This window comes from Rhinoderma darwinii, chromosome 5 (genome assembly GCF_050947455.1).
Source record: "Rhinoderma darwinii isolate aRhiDar2 chromosome 5, aRhiDar2.hap1, whole genome shotgun sequence".
Lineage (NCBI taxonomy): Eukaryota > Metazoa > Chordata > Amphibia > Anura > Rhinodermatidae > Rhinoderma > Rhinoderma darwinii.
Window position 1 is genome coordinate 32,943,932 of NC_134691.1, and position 20,298 is coordinate 32,964,229.

Genomic DNA, 20,298 nt, shown 5'->3' on the forward strand with positions numbered 1-20,298 from the left:
TTTTGGACTGTGGGGGAGCAGTGCATGCGCCGTTCCCACACAGACGGCGTACACCATAATGGATGGAAAGGCTCCTGTTCGCATTCTCTATGGGAATGTATGTGCCGTATTCCATCTCTGTATGTGTCGTTAATCGACACATACAGAGATGAAAAAAAAATGGCAGCCCCCATAGACAAGAAAAAGTTAGAAAAAAGAAAAAAGTCAAACACAAACACACAAATAAATAAAATGTATTTTAATAACACACTAAAAGCTAATTTATATTAAAAAAAAAAAATCCGCGACACCTGTCCTTTAATTTATCTATAGCTAAGCTCTCTCCACATGCAAGCATTATTTTTTATTATTATTATTGATCTATACCACCAGTAATTCCACTCCTAGTACCAGAGAATGAAGAACCCAACTTTGGCATTTATTTTTTTAAGATATTTTTCTTTTTTAATACTGGGTGTTAAGGGGACACCTGCAGGGACCTTCTTGTACCTACTTACAGAGTTCTAATTTTAATATAAACATAGCAACCATGTGATAGACACTTTTTATACAATAATATAAACTATTCTTGAGGTTCGATGATAGCATTTTCTATCATGGACACATTCTACTATGTATTAAATAAATCTAATTTAACAATAAATCCACACATTTTTAGGGATGGTTCACACTTTGTTTTTATGTCTGGTAGAAAAGAAATCTGCCTTTAAAATTTCTACATGGCAGCATTTTTTTTTTAGCTTTTTTTCACGTTTTTTTGCGTGTTTTTTTAGCCATTATGAATCAATGCCAAACCCGCGTTTAAAATACAAATGAGAGCCGCAGGTTCTTCCTGCCTCCCATTGATTTCAATGGGAGGTCAGAGGTGGAAACTGCTCAAAGAGAGGGCATGACACTTTTTTTTTCCGCAAGCAGCTAAAAGCAAAAAAAAAAAACCCGCCTTTGCCTCCTATTGAAATAAAGCGGGCCGATTTGGGGCATTTCTTGGCGCTGATTCAGAATCAGTCCCAAGAAATGCTGTGTGTACTGACCCTTATAATTATTAAGCTCAGTTTACTACATGATCCAGGGAGATGGGATAGAAGTATTAAAAAATTACAAAAAAAAGGGAGTTCCAAGCAGTGATTTTCTCAAAAATGAACGGAAGTTGAGCTCCGCTAGCACAAGAAGACACACAGAGTCTAGAAGATTTTCAAAACCATAAAAAAGACATACTGTTTTATTGAGTTCAATGTATTAAATGTATGCAGTAAGCTCCTAAGCTTCCCCTAATAGTGGCAGCCAGAGTGTTATTATTTAACTCTATGTGACTATGGAGCTCTGTATCAGAAAAAAAACAGCTCTGATCACGCTAAAGATATATTAGCAAATTGATCAGCACAGAATGTTGGACCTATTAAGGTTAAAAAACAAAATCAAAATGCTGTTCAAGGGTGGATATCTAAGTAGTCAACGTCAGAAAAATGTATCTGTGTATTCTATATATAACTATTTTTGCTTTTACCGATGTAACAATCATACTAATAGTACTATTAAAACAAATGAGTCCATCAACAAATTTTTATGGTTTGTCTGTTTTTTTCCAGGATTTATATATACTTGTGGTGGAACGTTAAAAGGATTGAATGGAACTATAGAAAGCCCAGGCTTCCCGTATGGCTATCCAAATGGTGCAAATTGCACATGGGTAATAATAGGAGAAGAACAAAACAGAATCCAGATTGCCTTTCAATCATTTGCTCTTGAAGAAGAATATGATTATTTATCTTTATATGATGGACATCCTCACCCTACGAATTTTAGAACAAGGTACTGCAAACTTGTTATATGTATCATGGTCTCGTTCATGCTTTTAGGAGTTTATCAAATTTTCCTCCTGAATTTTTTACTCTTGTATTTCTTATAGGAATTAGGGGCTGCTTTTGTTTTATGCAGACAAAGAAACGTTTGTCCATAGACTGTATCTGGTATTGAGTTACCTTGAATGGGACTCAGCTATAATACTAGACATAGTTCATGGACTGGAGTGGCGCTGTTTCTAGAAAAATGGACAGACCCCTGTTTACAAACTTATACAACCCCTTTAAATGGTGGTTTCCTATGTACATTCAAACTTTGCAGTGGTGTAACTAAAGGTCTCTAGCCTTGGTTTGACGTCTTAGTTGGGCCGCTTTAGTTATTCAGAAGTACCAACATGGCAACTTTTTATAGCAAATGTTTCAACTTTTGTTTTGGTAAATTAGAGAACCTTCGATAACTTCAAAGCAGACTGTACTGGGACTTCTACACTTACCCAGAAATCTTGGGCCCCAGTATGGTTGCCACTACTGCTCCCCCTAATGTTGTACCCCTGATAGTTTATAGCTTTTACAGCTATTTGATACAGACAGTAATGTATCCAATCAGTGCTGCTCCCTCCATTTTCCTATGGAGTAAGTAACTGGAAGTATTCCTGAGGTTTGAGTAAATCACTTTCTGTTATATTAGATAATTAAAGAACAATTCAACTTTTTTTTTTTTTCAATTCAAACAATATCTACTTTGTCAGCCAGGGTGATAACTAAGGTATCAATTTTTTTTACATAAAACAAAGCTCAAAGTTTGCATCTCCTTAAAGATGTGAAGGGAAATGAAAGTTTCCTACCTGTATCCATCCCTCCACATCTGTTACCTGCATGATTCCCCATTCCTCTCCATTACCTTACATCATTGTCCTCAACACTTTGCTGTGTTATTGTATTCCTTTTTTTTTGTTGTTAATTTGCACTTTTCTGTTAATGTGGAAATATAAAATATTTATTTTGTTTCTTCTTACGTTTCTTACTGCTATTAAATGTTACTACAGTGATTACATACTATATACATATCATTTGCATATCTTTGATCATATATTGCATTCAAACAGACTAGAACTTTATCTTGTATCTCTCACGAACAGAAGAGCCTTTGATTAATAGAAAAACTGTTGAGAAATTCAACAAATAGTGCAAGTATCTCAGAAAGACGGGGCCTGGGCACCAATGACATTCTCTCTAAAAAATTTATTTCAACTTTCATCTGAGTACCAGTGATGTGGAAGTGCTTTGGCTACCATAACTAAGTGGCTACTACTTAATCATGTCCTGACTTTTGTATTGACCCTGTATTTGGACCAGGTTGGTTGCTGGTTTTAAGGGGGTTTATATTAGATTGATTGATTGATTGATTGATTGATCGATCATTGTATGGTTCTTTTTGCTTCTCACTCCAACTTTCTCACTTTCTGGCCCCATATTCATTTGACACCATTCTGGAACAGACTGCGCTGTGGGAATAATCAAGGCTTTACCGGTCAGACTTATGCTAGTCTTTATACCCATGTAAAGATCAAAGCATAGAAATATATTAGGGAGAAGGCCGGCAATTCTCTTCTCGATTTTGATGCTGGTGAATCAGCTGCACAAGTAGCAGGGCATATGGATCATTATTCCTTACTGAATAACCTGATTAGGACATACCATCCATTTAAACTTCATGGTAGGGTGGTTTTACACGGGAAGATTTTCTGCCCGGTAACAAACGCTGATTAATAATATTAACATGTTGATTGGCGCTCCTTTGCTCCATTCGCATGGAGAAATGATCAGTTGTATGGAGATAAATTGTTGTTAATACGATAGTTTGTCCCCCATACATTTTGCATCTTGTCGGCAGCACATCTATTTACACGGGAAGATGTGCTGCTGACAAACAACCATTTTTATGGCAGCTTAAACTATGTGATCAGACGACGAACGAGCGTCTTGCTTGCTTGTTTGTTTAATTAATTCTTCTAAATCTCAACCATATCTGTCATTTTCTTATGAACATGAATAAAAATAAATTATATTAATTAGCATTTTAAAGTTTGGAGAGAGTTATATTCTACAAAGAACCTATGTCCCCATATCAATCTTCACCCAGTGGCTTCCTTAAGCTGTTTACATCAATATTGTAGATGGTCTTTCAAAAACTTATATATTTTCCACTCTGCCAGGATACAATATACCTTAATATAATATTAAATAAAATATTTTAGTATCTTGCTTTTGAAATAAATATTTTAGGCTTAGACAATCCTATACCTTTAGTATGAAGAACAAGGCAGGCCAACAATAGATTGTGGAAGGAAGGAATGTTCCACCGAAAATTAGATATATACTCGGATTATGTTTTATATCTCATAGATTTCATAGATTTTCTCTTATTTTTCTTGAAGCAGCCAAAAGTAGGGCAGCATCTCGAATATTACTAAAAATAGTTCCTGAAATTGTGGTACCCTTATGCTTTAAAAGGCATCTGATTTGTAAAAAATCTATTATATTTACAATATCCCTGTGCACATCGCACCAAAACAAGCGTCACCTGTTTGCCTAGCAACAGGGCAGCATTGCTGAATATCCGTAATAAAATGTATCCACCATCCTCATACATTTTAGCGAGTTACATCGCTCCCACACCACCACCGCTGTACGTTCCGCACACATGCCGGATGTTACAACCAGGGCCAGCCTTAGGCTACGGGGTGCCCTGTGCGGAATTGCTTTTTGGTGCCCTCCACTCCATTTATCATTGTTATGTATTGTCGGCATTTGGTGCTTTTGTTTGTGCATTTGTCACGCCTAAAAGCGCGTAAAAAATGCTTGGTTTAAGCGTCCCACTGACATAAATGATATAGCGTGCCGTTAGTGTTTAAAAATGTGTTGCATAAAAAAATAAGCGTCAGGTCAATTCTTTTGCACGTAAAATTGGCCGAAAATGCGCCAAAATTGCACCTAATTTCTATAGTCAATGGGAGTTCTGATTGAGCGGCAAAAAAACACGCTGAAGGCGTGCAAAAAATGCGATGGATACGCGTCAAAAAGTTTAAAAAGAACTTTACAAAAACACTAGTGTTTTTAAGGGTATGTGCACGCACAAAATAAAAAACTTCTCAAAATACGGAGCTGATTTCAAGGGAAAACAGCTCCTGATTTTCAGCCGTTTTTTATTCAAAGTCACGTTTTTCACTGCATTTTTAACAGCCGTTTTTGGAGCTGTTTTTCTATAGAGTCTATGAAAAACAGCCCCAAAAACGGCTGAAGAAGTGACATGCACTTCTTTTTCGTTGCCGTATTTTTCTGCGGCCGTTTTTCACATTACATCTTGCCTGGCGCATACATTAAATGGACACAAAAAAAAAACAGTAACATTTTTTTTTACTGGACACCACTATATAAAATAGCGCAGTCCCATCCAAACTGAGGCTTTTTTTTTAACCTCCATCAGGTGTATGGGACTGTTTACCATACGTTCTGGGAGCTTTCCCAGTGCATACATTACACGGATGGGCAGGATGTGAAATTACCTTTAGGCCTTATTTACACTAGCGTGTTAAACGTCCGTGTGGCGGCCGTTGAAACATCGGCCGTCCCACGGACCTTTGTAATTCAATGTGGCCCTTCACACAGCCGTTGTTTCAACGGACCGTGTGAAGGTTCCATGATAAAATAGGACATGTCTCATCTATGGGGTATGCGAGACTACCTTTTTTCACGTCCGAGGTGCGTAATGCTCGTGTCAATAAGGCCTTAGGCTGAGTTCACACGTGGAGGATACGCTGCGTAAAAGAACTGCCTTGAATGTCTGCTGCGGAAAACTGCAGCACTCAGCCAGCCTGCTTGCACGACGGCCTCCTGGGATGACCTCTCATCCCAGGAGACCGCTGCAGCAGCGGTCACATGGGATGAAGCGTCATCCCAGGAGGCCGGCCCTCTGACATCATCCATGACGGCCTCCTGGGATGAGGTTTCGTCCATGTGACCACCACTACAGCCTGTGATTGGCTGCAGCGGACGTCACATGAGATGAAGCATCATCCCAGGAGTATAAAACACAGATTCCTAGGTAAGTATAATATATTGTTTGTTGCTGCGAACCCGCCGCAAAAAACGCAAAACAACTGCTATTTGTTTCCGAATTTACCTCCCCAATGAATACAATGGGGAACACCCGCAACAAATAAGGTGCGTTTACACAAATACAATTGACAATGCTGCAGAATTTTTTACGCTCAGTATTTACGCAGCGTGTGGATGAGATTTGTTTTATCTCATCCACTTTGCTACTAGTGTATTCTGCTGCTGATTTTCTGCGACGAATTCCGTTGCAGAAAATCCGCAGTATTTATGCAACGTTTGAACTGGCCCTTACTCCGTTTACTAAAAGGCAGTATAACAGAAAAAAATATTAAAACGAGTGTCCACGTGGGCAATGTTGGTACTTTTTATTACCTCTTATTTAACTCACTGGGAAGGCCGTAAAAAAAAAAAAGTTAATAGCCAAAATCGCTGTTTTTTGTTCAAAAAATGTAATAAAATATTATCAAAAAGTTGCATGTACCAAAATATTGTACCAATAAAAGCAACAGCTCGTCTCACAAAAAATAAGCCCTCACAAAAATATAAAAAAAAGTTATGTCTCTCAGAATGCGGTGAAACATTTATTTATTTTTTAACAAATAGTTTTCTTTGTAAAAGTAGTAAAATATATAAAAAAACGATATAAATTTGGTATCACCGTAATCTTATTGAGACGCAGAATAAAGTTAAGTTGTCGTTTTTACCGCACGATGATAGCCATAAAATCGAAACCCAAAAAACTATGGAGAAATCACCGTTTTTTTCTAATTTCAGCCCACAAAGAATTTTTTTCAGTTTTCCAGTACATTGTATGGTACTTTAAATGGTGCCAATAGAAACTACAACTCATGCCGCAAAAATAACCACCACCCTATTGACGGAAAAATAAAAAAAAGTTATGGCTTTAGGAAGGCGGGTAGTGAAAAACGTAAATGAAAAAGCAAAAAATGTCTCAGGCCTGAAAGGGTTAAAATAAGAAATCAGCCCATACTTACCTCTCTCTTCCCAGACGTTCCTGCGTTGGGTGCTCCCGTCACCTCTTTTCTCGGTTTGTATACAGAGCGGCTGCAGTGGTGACATCACGTCGACAGTACATCACCGCTGCAGCTGCTCTGTATACAAACAGTGATCAGAGGTGACGGGAGCCCCCCATGCAGGAACGTCTGGGAAGAGAGAGGTAAGTATAAGTTATTTTTATTTTAACTTCTCCTCTACTGCTTCAACAGAATTTATTTTTAACCCTTTTAACGTAATGTGCACAGGGTCTAAAAAGTCAACAAATGGTAAATCTGCACTATGGAGCAACTGAACAATGTGCCCATCTGCCATTTATTAACAGTGTCGTTCAGTGGCACCTTGGTGCCCATTTTCCACTTATTTCCCCTTTAGTGTCCTTATGTTCAGTGCCCCCTTGATGCATATTTGCCATTTACTGCCCCTTTAGCACCCTCTGTCACTGAAGAACAATAAATGGGCAATAAATGGCAAATGGGCATCGAAGGAGCACTGAACAGGACACTAAAGGGGCAATAAGTGGCAAATGGGGACCAAGGTGGCACTGAATCCTCTGCCCATTTGCCATTTTTAGACCCCATCAGTGCCCCCATACAACCAAAGCCCACAGTCTGACTGACCTGCTGGGCTTCTTAGTGCACTGCGTCTGCTGACGCTACTGGAGCGGAGCCCTGGGGAAATAGCCAGAGCAGGACAGCATGATAAGATAGTCTCCTCCCTGTCTTGCGTCCTGAGTGGTGTCATCACGCCTGATCATCACTCAGGACGTAAGACGAGGAGGGGGAGCGGTTGGAGCGGCACGGGGAAGCCAGTAGTGAGGTCAGTGAGTGACACCTGACCCGCTGGCGTTCTGAGCAGTAGCCACAGAGCGGGAGAAATTCACCCGCTGGCGCCCCCCTTACAGCATGGCGGCCGGCGCCCTGTGCGACCGCGCGTGTCGCATGTAGCTAAGGCCGGCCATGGTTACAACTCACCTACCACACGTACGATCGCATTCTTTTACCCTTCACCTTAAGGCTACATGCACATATTGTGTAATTAGGAGCAGAAAATCTGCAGCATAATCACAGATAAACTGAGGTAATTCCGCAAGTAAAATCTGCATGTAATACTTCATTTTTTTTTAAAGCGTTTTGAGATGCGTATTTGACATTTTGATGTGGAAAGAAGTGTGGTTTTATACTGCAAATTTTGGTGTGTTTTTCTTTTATAAACTTTTGAGATGTAATTCTGAGGCAGAAATGATTTTAAAATCAGCACCGCAGGCCAATTTACGTGTGGAAAAATTCTGCAACATGTAGATGAGATTACTTGTAAACTCATATACCTTGCTGGTACTGTATTACGCTGCAGATTTGCCACAGGAAAACATACACGGAAAATGTGCACGCAATACACATCGTGTGCATTTGGCCTGTGTCTTTTCCTCTGCACCCATAGTTAAGAATGCCTAAGCCTTATATATGACATTACATTTTTCTTTATGCACTATGTCTACTTTTTTACATTTTTGTCTCTGTTATTCCAGATTTTGTATTTTTTTTAATTATTGTAACGATGCCAATTGGGCCAATGTTTAGGCATTTAGATAGCACTGTTACTTTCTTTGCTATATAGTATCTTATGTGCTTAAAAAAGGGATAGTGAATCCCCGCAATGCGTTGTATTTGGAGAGTTTTTTTAATTGTCCAATAAAGAAACATCATCGTCCTAAGGCCTCATGCCTTAATTGCCTTATGCCGTAATTTTTTGTCCGTGTGCTATCTGCAACTCTGTGGATAGCACACGGACCCAGTCATTTCTATGACCCCATGCACACGACTGTGATGTTCACAGATCCATGTGGGGGCCGCGAATCCGGGCTGCAGAAACTCAGGAAAAGTCATTTTACGGTCCGGATTTTCGGCTTCACAAACTGGTGAGATTTTTTGTTTTAATTTTCTGATCCGTGAATCCTGATGACACAGGAATGCACAGCAAATGGTTTTTTTTTTAGGACAAATGGACCGAAACAAATTCTTGCTTTTGTGGGCCGCAAAGCCACTAAGGCCGTGTGAATTAGATCTTAGAAGACTTGTGCCTGGAAGGTGTCTCCTTTTTATCCAAGTAGATTCCTGGTCAGGTCTCTGCTTTTCACTATTTATAAAAGTGTTAATGATAAATTCCTTGGAACTTTGGAAAAATCAAATGAGAAATTGTGAAGTCCAATAATATGTACACAAAACTAGCTAATTTTCTTCACTCTTGAAATTCCAATTACCAGGAGTAGGAATCGCTCATTGCATTTAATTGCTCTCATTATACGACCCTTGTTCTTTCCCGGTGGGAATATGGGATCCAGATATCTGTTGGTCTAATCAAAAAAGCATAATATTTAGTGCATGCCTGTTTGTAAAACTGCATTGTTAAACCTTACAATATGAGTGATAGAATTATACTAAATCTTAGAATAAAAACTTAAATTAATAATAATAATAATAATAATAACAATAATAATAAAATATTGAATTATAGCTTTTAGTGTACTAAAAATCACATTAAGGGGGGATTCACACGAACGTGTATTCGGTCCGTGCGGGCCGCGTGGTTTTCACGCGCCACGCACAGACCAATACAAGTCTATGGGGCAGTACAGACAGTCCATGCTTTTTGCGCAGCGTTTGTCAGCTGCGCAAAAAACGCGACATGTTCAATATCTCCGCTTATATCGCGCATCACGCACCCATTGAAGTCAATGGGTGCGGGAAAACCACGCAGGTCGCACGGAAGCACTTCCGTGCGAACCGACTGAAACAGCGCACCAGCTGTCAAAAGGATGAATGTAAACAGAAAAGCACCACGTGCTTTTCTGTTTCCAAACATCCAAACGGAGTGTCTTTTTAGATGAGCGAAGCCGGACAACCGAACCGAACTTCACCGGGTTCGGCCGAACTCGTTTTGGCCGAACCCGGCAAAAAAAATTCCGGTACGCGACGTCAGGAGATAGTCACTGTCCAGGGTGCTGAAAGAGTTAAACTGTTTCAGCACCATGGACAGTGACTTCCGATCCCAATATACATGAACCTGTAAAAAAAAAATCGAAGTTCTGACTTACCGATAACTCCCGGCTTCTTCCTCCAGTCTGACCTCCCGGGATGACAATTCAGTCCAAGTGACAGCTCCAGCCAATCACAGGCCAAGCACAGGCTGCAGCGGTCACATGGACTGCCGCATCATCCAGGGAGGTGGGGCCCGATGTCAAGAGAGGCGCGTCACCAAGGACGCGTCACCAAGGCAACGGCTGGGAGGGAAGTTCTCGGTAAGTACGAACTTTTTCTTTTTTTTAACAGGTTGCTGTATATTGTGTTCGGCATTCACTGTCGAGGGTGCTGAAAGAGTTACTGCCGAATAGTTAGCTCTTTCAGCACCTTGGACAGTGACGGGCGTCGACTAGCCTCATCTCTATGATGGCGGCTGCGCATCATACACGGATGACACACGCAGCTGTCAAATGGTTTTTGCGCGCGCAAAAACGCAACGTTCGTCTGAATCTGCCCTAAGGCCTGGATCCCACGGGGTGGATACACTGCGTAAAAACCACGCAGTGTATCCGACCTGGAACCCACAGTACATTCCATCCAAAAACAGCGCCACATTGTGGTGCATTTTTTTGGACTGAATTTCCGCTGCGGAAAGCAGCATTAAAAACCGCTCATACTTGAGGTAACCCATTGTTATAGCGATGCATCCCCTCTGTGCAGTCCGGTCCAGTCTCCTTGGATGACACTGCAGCCCTTGTGACCACTGCAGCCTGTAATTGGCTGCAGCGGTCACGTGGGATGCAACGTCATCCCAGGAGGCCCTGACTGCAGGTAGAAGGAGGGCGTTCTGTGTAAGTATGAATTTTTTTGTTTTTCTGTAGTTGCGATTTTTTCTGGTTAGTCGCTGTGAATACGCCATAAAAGTCGTAACACTTGGCAACAATTGAATTCAATAGGGAAAACCCGCAACGGAAAAATAACAAAAATATAAATTGACATGCTGCAGAATTAAATTCCGCACCGTAGGTCAATTTATTAATGTTTAGACTGCAGGTTTTTCCTGCTTTGCTGCTACTGTAAATGCTGCGGAATTTCCACACAGAATTCCGCTGCGGAAATTCTGTAGCGTTTACGCTAAGTGGGAACCCGGCCTTAGTGTATAGCGGCTTTTATTACTCCATTTTTTTGTCACAAGTATTTTCAGCTTTTTTGGGGTTAAGACACTGCTGCCAGATGGAAGTCTATAACAAAATAAGAAAAAAGTCTACATGCAGAGCATTGTGGTAAGTGAGGTTTTTATCAAAATGCCCCATGCAAAAGGTATGGTGTTTTTACATGCACTTCCCTCAATAGGGGTTTACAATAGAAGTTCAAAAATACCTGAGCTAAAGACAGAATTAATAAAAAAACACAAACATCACATGTAAAAAAACAACATAAAAAATGTAGTGAACCCAAAGTGTCTGTATTAGTTACAATAATGTTATCTGTATTATGTAATTTATGTGATATTTACGCGTTTCAACACCGGTCCGGTGTCTTCATCAGGCCATCTGATGAAGACACCAGACTGGTGTTGAAACGCATATCCACATCATTTGTCAGTGTGTCCAAATCAGCTTGCAATTTACGAACATCTTCCATAGACTGAACTATACTACATAGCTTGGTGTCATCTGCAAAAATAGAAGTAGTGCTATTAATCCCATCCTCTATATCATTAATAAATAAGTTGAATAATAGTGGTCCCAGCACTGAACCCTGGGGTCACCACTTATAACTGGGGACCATTCAGAGTAGGAATCATTGACCGCAACTCTCTGCATACGGTCCTTGAGACAATTTTCTAAACCTATAGTCCTTAATTTACCCATTAGACGTCTATGAGGGACAGTGTCAAATGCCTTTGCAAAGTCCAAAAACACTATATCCACAGCGGCCCCTCTGTCTAGGCTTCTGCTCACCTTTCCATGAAAACAAATCAGGTTAGTTTGACAACTTCTGTCCTTAGTAAAACCGTGCTAGCTGTCACTTATAATACTATTTTTTTGTCCCATAAGCCTGTTTATAGTCCCTCAATAGCCTCTCAAACATTTTCCCCACGATGGATGTTAAGCTTACTGGTCTATAATTACCCGGGAAGACCTTGAGCCCTTTTTTGAAAATAGGCACCACGTTTGCCCTGCGCCAGTCCCTTGGCACTATACCAGTCACTAGAGAATCTCTGAATATTATGAAGAGGGGGACAGAAATAACTGAACTAAGTTCTTTAACACCTTCACGACATCCACCGTATATATGCGGCATGCCGGGTGGGGGAGTATGGAGCGGGCTCACGGGCTGAGCCCGCTCCATAGAGTGAGTGTGTCGGCTGTGTGTTACAGATGACACTTCTGAGTAAAGAGCAGGATTCCGCTTGTTTAACCCGTTAAATGCCGCGGTCAATAGCGACCGCAGCATTTAATTTAACTAAAAACCAAGGGGGCATTCCCCTGTAACGTTCAAACGCCCCCCGCGCGGCAAGATCGGGGGTGCCGTTGGTTAGCATGGCAGCCTGGTGGCCAGATGAAGGCCCCCAGGTCCGCCATCTTTGTACTCCTATGTACCTCCGGCAGGACTTCATAGGAAACTGTCAGAATCACGATATACTGCAATACATTAACGATCGCTGGTTAAAGTTCCCTATGGGGACAAGTAAAAAACAGTAAAATAAAGTTTTTTTTTTAATAAATAATTTTTTTTTTAAAAAACAAAACCTTTCCCTTTTTGTCTCAAGCACAATGTAAAAAAATTAAAAAGCTAACATAACTGGTATCGATTCAGTAAATGTCTGTACTATTACAATATATAATTATTTAGTCCACAAGGTAAACGCCATAAAAAAAATAAAAAATAAAAACATCAGAATTGCTGTTTTTTGGTCACTTAAAAGTCTCATGTACCCCAAAATGGTACCAATATAAACTACAGCTCGCCCCACAAAAAAATAAGCCCTCATACCGCTAAATCTACGTAAAAATAAAAAAGTGAAAATCTGAAAAATGGCTGTGGAGGGAAAGGGTTAAGAACTCTAGGGTGTATCCCATCTGGTCCCGGGGCCTTGTGTACATTTATTTTATTTAATTTAGCTTGGACCATATCTACATTCAACCAATTCAGTATATCAACTGATATATTTACAGTACTGGCACCGGCTATATCAGCTGCTCTTTCTTCTGTTGTATATACAGAGCTGAAGAACTCATTTGGTAACTCTGCCTTCTCTTGATCCCTGGCTGTGACAAACTCCCCATTACCACTCTTTAGGGGTCCTACATGTTCAGAACTTGGCTTTTTTGCATTTATATACTTGAATAATTTTTGGGGATTTGTTTTACTATCCTTGGCCACCTGCCTTTCATTTTGTATTTTTTCTGATTTTATTACTTTTTTGCAGATTTTATTATGCTCTTTATAATTTACAAAGTCTGCAGCTGTACCCTCAGATTTGTATTTTTGAAATGCCCATTTTTTTTGTCATGTCACATACAGACATACACCACCACCTTCATATCACTGCTCACATACAGACATACACCACCACCTTCATATCACTTCTCTCATACAGACATACACCACCACCTTCATATCACTTCTCACATACAGACATACACCACCACCTTTATATCACTTCTCACATACTAACATACACCGCCACCTTCATATCACTTCTTACATACAGATATACACCACCACCTTCATATCACTTCTCACAAACAGACATACACCACCGCCTTCATATCACTTCTCACATACAGACATACACCACTGCCTTCATATCACTTCTCACATACACATACACCACCGCCTTCATATCACTTCTCACATACAGACATACACCACCACCTTCATATCACTTCTCTCATACAGACATACACCACCACCTTCATATCACTTCTCACATACAGACATACACCACCACCTTCATATCACTTCTCACATACAGACATCCACCACCGCCTTTCATGTTTGCCCTGTCTTTTCGAAACTGTGTAAAACCCTGTAGATTTACAGCCCAATCATGAGAAGAGTCTTGCCAAGTTTCAGCTACGCCAACTATATTGATATGTTCATAAGGGGAGAGAAGAAAACCTGGACTGCACACCCACTTTCTATACTTGATCTTTCGTGGCTTAACAAAATTTAAAAATGTATGAACATGAGCAGGGCCGCCATCAGGAATTTCAGGGCCCCCTACAGCTAAATTTTCTGGGCCCCCCTACCGTGGCACCGCCTGTTAATGGTACTCCGTCCAGCACTATATCATGGTACCCAGGGCCGCCATCAGGGGCGGTATTATGGGTACTGATGTGAGAGGCCCGGCCAAACCTAATTGAAAGGGGGGCCCGGCAACTGCCGCGACTTGCCTTTGGTAGAAAAAAAACAGGCCCCTGCAATGGGGCCCGTTTTTTTCACCAAAAGAATGTCGTGAGCTGCGGGGCCCCCTTTCAATTAGGTTTGGCCGGGCCTCTCACATCAGTACCCATAATACCCCCCCTGATGGCGGCCCTGGGTAGCATGGGGGTCGTCATGGGGGCCGTCAAACACTGCCACCCGTGCGACCGATCGCGCGCACCCGCAAACTCCCGCGCATGCGCACCCGCGACTGCCTGGAACCGCGCACCGAATTTTGAGGCAGATTTTGACCTGCCCACACTATCTTGCCGCGTTTTTTGCCCGCGGCGATTGAGGACAGCAGACAAAAAACGCAGGGAAAAATGCATTTTCTGCCTCCCATTGATTTAGATGGGAGGTCAGAGGCAGAACCGCGGCAAGAAAGGACGTGCTGCTTTTTATTTTTTCCGCGACTGGCTCCCATTGATTTCAGATTAAATCAATGGGAGGCGGTTTTGGAAGTTTTTTGGTGCTGATTCTGACGCAGTGTCCGAGTCAATATCAAGGGCCAAAAACTCTGTGAACTGGGCCTTATTGTTAGGGCTTATTCAGACGAACGTGTAATACATCCGTGCAACGCGCGTGATTTTCACGCGTCTCGCACGGACCTATGTTACTCTATGGGGCCGTTCAGACTGTCAGTGATTTTCATGCAGCGTGTGTCCGTGTGTCCGCTGCGTAAAACTCACGACATGTCCGATATTTGTGCATTGTTCGCGCATCACGCACCCATTGAAGTCAATGGGTGCGTGAAAATCACGCCCAGCACTTCCGCAGCAGTATAAACTATGAATGAAAACAGAAAAGCACCACGTGCTACAAACATACAAACAGAGTGTCATAATGATGGCGGCTGCGCGAAAATCACGCAGCCGCGCATCATACGCTGCTGACACACGGAGCTGTTATGGACCTTTTGCATGCGCAAAACGCCACGTTTTTGCGCACACAAAAAGCACACGCTTGTGTGAATCCGGCCTTAGGGTAGGAGCACACTAGGCATGAACACTGCGGATTTTATGCAACACATTTTATTGTGGAAAATCCGCAGCGTATTACAGTCGCAGCAGAGTGGATGAGATTAGAACAATTCTCATCCACACGCTGCAAAAAAAATGGACCTGCAGTGTGGCTTTTTAAGCTGCAGCATGTCAATGTATTCTGTGGAATCGCCGCTCCTCTGTTGCGGAAATGCTGCGGTTCTGCCGCAAAAGCACACATGAGAAAAAAAAAAAAAGGCACTTTTTTAAATTTATAAAAAGTTTAGACTTGCCCCGGCCGTAGTCCTGGTGACGCGATCCTCTATTCTTAGCGCAGCCCGGCCTCCTGTCATGACGTTTCATCCCATGTGACTGCTGCAGGTCACATGGTCTACAGCGTCATCCCAGGAAGTGGGGCTATGTTCAGAAGAGAGAGATGCGTCACCTAAACTACGGCCGGGGCAAGTCGAAACTTTTTTTTCCCTGCAGGATTCCCGCAGCGGACACGCCTCACCAAACCTGCGCCACTATTTGGTGCGGTTTTGCTGGCGGAATTCCCTGCGGCTACCGGGGCGGATAAGCTGTGTAGTTTTACTCAGCATATCCGCCTAGTGTGTTCCTTATGATGTCGCTCCTGGAGCTGCTGCCGGTCTCTAAATAGGCAGTTGGTCCAGTAGAATTTGGAATTATTTTTTTTGTGAACCAGCTTAAAAAAATACAAAACTTTTGTGTTAGGGCCTGTTCACATCAACGTTCGCTTCCGTTCCATCTGAGGTTTCCGTCGGGTGAACCCCGCAACGGAAAGTGAAAGTGACAGCTTCCGTTTCCGTCACCATTAGCGCAGTCGACTACGCTATTGATTCCATCCGAAAACCTGCCGGAATGGTGACGAACGGAAACCATTAGCGATGTTTCCGTCACCATTGAGATCAATGGTGACTGAAACGGAAGCTGTGCTGTCACTTTCACTTTCCGTTGCGGCGTTCACCCGACAGAAACCTCAGACGGAACCCCGGAGCGGAAGCGAACGGTGATGTGAACAGGCCCTAACACAAAAGTTTTGTGTTTTTTTAAGCTGGTTCACAAAAAAAAATAATTCCAAATTCTACTGGACCAATTGCCTATTTAGAGACCGGCAGCAGCTCCAGGAGCGACATCATAAGGGACACACTAGGCGGATATGCTGAGTAAAACTGCACAGCTTATCCCGGGAGCCGCAGGGAATTCTGCCAGCAAAACCGCACCAAATAGTGGCGCAGGTTTCGTGAGGCATGTCCGCTGTGGGAATCCTGCAGGGAAAAAAAAGTTTAGACTTGCCCCGGCCGTAGTTTAGATGACGCATCTCTCTCTTCTGAACGTAGCCGCAGTCACATGGGATGAAACGTCATGACAGGAGGCCGGGATGCGCTAAGAATAGAGGATCGCGTCACCAGGACTACGGCCGGGGCAAGTCTAAACTTTTTTATAAATGTAAAAAAGTGCCTTTTTTTTTTTCTCATGTGTGATTTTTGCGGCAGAACCGCAGCATTTCCGCAACAGAGGAGCAGCGATTCCACAGAATACATTGACAAGCTGCGGCTTAAAAAGCCACACTGCAGATCCATTATTTTTGCAGCATGTGGATGAGATTTGTTTAAACCTCATCCACTCGGCTGCGACTGTAATACGCTGCGGATTTTCCACAATAAAATGTGTTGCATAAAATCCGCAGCGTTCATGCCTAGTGTGTTCCTACCCTAAGGCCGGATTTACGTGCGTGTGCTTTTTGTGTGCGCAAAAACGTGGCGTTTAGCGCATTTAAAAGGTCATAACAGCTCCGTGTGTCAGCAGCGTATGATGCGTGGCTGCGTGATTTTCGCGCAGCCGCCATCATTATGACACTCTGTTTGTATGTTTGTAGCACGCGGTGCTTTTCTGTTTTCATCCATAGTTTATACGGCTGCGGAAGTGCTGGCCGTGATTTTCACGCATCCATTGACTTCAATGGGTGTGTGATGCGCGAACAATGCACAAATATCGGACATGTCGTGAGTTTTACGCAGCGGACACACGGACACACGCTGCGTGAAAATCACTGACAGTCTGCACAACCCCATAGAGTAACATAGGTCCGTGCGAGGCGCGTGAAAATCACGCGCGTTGCACGGATGTATTACACGTTCGTCTGAATAAGCCCTAACAATAAGGCCCAGTTCACAGAGTTTTTGGGCCTTGATATTGACTCGGACACTGCGTCAGAATCAGCACCAAACAACTTCCAAAACCGCCTCCCATTGATTTAATCTGAAATCAATGGGAGCCAGTCGCGGAAAAAAGAAAAAGCAGCACGTCCTTTCTTGCCGCGGTTCCGCCTCTGACCTCCCATCGAAATCAATGGGAGGCAGAAAATGCATTTTTCGCTGCGTTTTTTGTCTGCTGTCCTCAATCGCAGCGGGCAAAAAACGCAGCAAAAAACGCGGCAAGATAGTGTGGGCAGGTCAAAATCTGCCTAAAAATTCTTAAGGAATTTTGAGGCAAATTTTTTCGGCCTGCAAAATACTCTGTGTGAACAGGGCCATACATAAACAGCACTTTGAGACACTTTACTCACCGTGTCAGAAGAGCTGCTCCCACTCCAGTCCTCTTCAGGCGATGTCTTCGGTCCAGATGTCGTCCTTCACCTCCAGGCTCCAGAAAATGGCGGGGATCGTAGAACTGCCGCCGCGCAACAACTAGACTCCTCCCCCTCTCCTTACGCAGCCACGCTCTGGAGAAGGAGTCGGAGGCGGACGAGGAGGATGAGTCGGAGGCAGGCCAGCAGGTAAGTAGACTGCGCCGCTGTCCAGTGTGGCTGTCCTTCCGCCTAGATCTTGTGTTGCGGGCGCACCGCCTCCCTCTCGGCGGCGCGCCTGGTCGTTCGCGCGTGGGCGCGCGCGCTTGCGGTCGTTCGCGCGCAGTCACGCACTCGCTCGTACGCGCGCAAGCGGGCGGTGTTTCGCGGCGGTGATAAGAGGGGGGCCCGCAGCTCACGGCGGTGTTTCACGAGAGGGGGGCCCACAGCTCACGACATTGTTTTGGTGAAAAAAACAGGCCCATTTGCAGGGGCCTGTTTTTTCCTACCAAAGGCAAGTCGCGGCAGTTGCCGGGCCCCCCTTTCAATTAAGTTTGGCCGGGCCCCCTACACTACTACCCCTAATACCCCCCTGATGGCGGCCCTGAACATGAGGTTCTTCTTAAACATTTTGATCAAACTGTATAAGCCCACTTGCCACTTCAAGGCGACCTCTTAAGTGGGTCCTTACGCTATCAAATGCAGTATTGCATGGTAATAAGTGCCACTGCAAAACCGCACCTGCGCAGAGGGAGCAACTCAGGAGACCAACAGCACCCATGCTGCCCGTTTAAGCCACCTTGGCTCTGGGCCATGTCCTGCCACAGATACAGCACAACAGCAACAAAGACCACCACACAACACCACGAAAAAAGTAACAGATGGAAAAAGATCACCTTTCCTTGTAGTCTCAGTGGCAAAATATCTTACAACGTATGTTCTGATGTGCCTATAGATTTTAATGGCCAAGCTTTAGCCAAAAGAGAGTCCTTTTGTCAATTGTATGGCTGGGACATGTCGGGATCCCGCAGTCCTAACTCTAGGGAATGAAAAGTCAACTGCACTTTTCAATACAACTGAATTCATAAAAATTGACATAGCTGTTCTTTTAAACTGGCAGCCTATGTCAGACGTATGTATCTGTATTTTGCCGCATAACACCATACTCAGTGTAAATTTAGCTTTGTAATTTATGTTTTTCTGACCCTAGACAGAATCACTTTATAGAGTTGTGTTTGGCATTTTTATGTAGCAAGATGGCAACAAATGGTTGAGTGGTAAAATAAGATATCATATTCTATACAGTGCACCATCATTGGGGGAGATTATGCTGCGGCCATATAAATAATGGAGAATAAAAAATATGGTAGACAGCAAAGTTCATGGATAAAAATAATTTCTCCGTAGAAAAGAAATGTTAAATACTTTTGTGTCAAAAAAGACAAAAGTATAATAGGTATGATACCTTTATTGGCTAACCATAAAAGTTCTATATGCGGCTTTCAGAGCACGCAAGCGCCTTCTTCAGGCCAGTTAACAAATGAATGACTTAGAAAAAAGCACAACATTTAGATGCTACACAAAAAAAAATTGTACATGATATGATACATCATTAAGATAAGCCAGGGCAATAAAACTGAGGTTATAGGGGTGATGACTTAGGAGTTAAGGCATCGAGAGTCAGTCTGATGGGGGATGTGACGTGTGTCCATGTAGTGGCTCATAAATCCTGGTGTTAGATTGAGGCCTTGTGTCAATGACTGGAATTTCATCTTGAATTCCCACATTTTTCTTTCTCAGTTGTTTTTAGAATGACCCTTCAGAATTAGGACCTTTAAATCTGTGATCAGGTCCTGAGAAATGGTTTCCCACGGGTGTATCACCTCCTGTTTTATTGTATGTCTGTGAAGATTCATCCTGGTTTGTAGTTTTTGTATTGTTTCTCCAATGTAGATTCCTTTATTGATGCACGTTGTACACAGGATCACGTACACTACATTGAAGGATGTACAGGAGAACGTGCCTGTGATTTTATAGTCCTGCTGCGTGTTTGGTATGTGGATGGTGTTTGATGACAAGATGTTGGTACAGGTCTGTTTTAAGGAAAGGTGCCAGTGTCTGATGGTGACGAGAGGGCACTTCTGACCAGGAGATTCCTTAGGTTTGGTGGCTGTTTGTAAGCAAGGAGAGGTAAATCCGGGAATATTTCCTTCAGTTTATTGTCTTTGTTGAATACAGGTTGGAGATCATCAGCAATTTTCCTCAAGATGTTCATTTGTGGGTTGTATATGACCACTAGGGGCACCCTGCTGTTGTCTCCCTTCTTTTTGTACTCCAGAAGA

At 42.7% G+C, this 20,298-nt stretch overlaps 1 protein-coding gene across 6 annotated transcripts in view; it reads left to right on the forward strand.

Moving 5' to 3' along the window:
- Nucleotides 1–20,298, forward strand: part of CSMD3 (CUB and Sushi multiple domains 3) — a 1,175,227-nt gene that overhangs the window by 151,069 nt on the left and 1,003,860 nt on the right. For all 6 annotated transcript variants that reach the window (XM_075825814.1, XM_075825808.1, XM_075825809.1 and 3 more), the window contains exon 2: nt 1,587–1,809. In XM_075825814.1, coding sequence (XP_075681929.1) covers nt 1,587–1,809 — 223 coding nt within the window. The remainder of the gene's footprint in view (nt 1–1,586; nt 1,810–20,298) is intronic.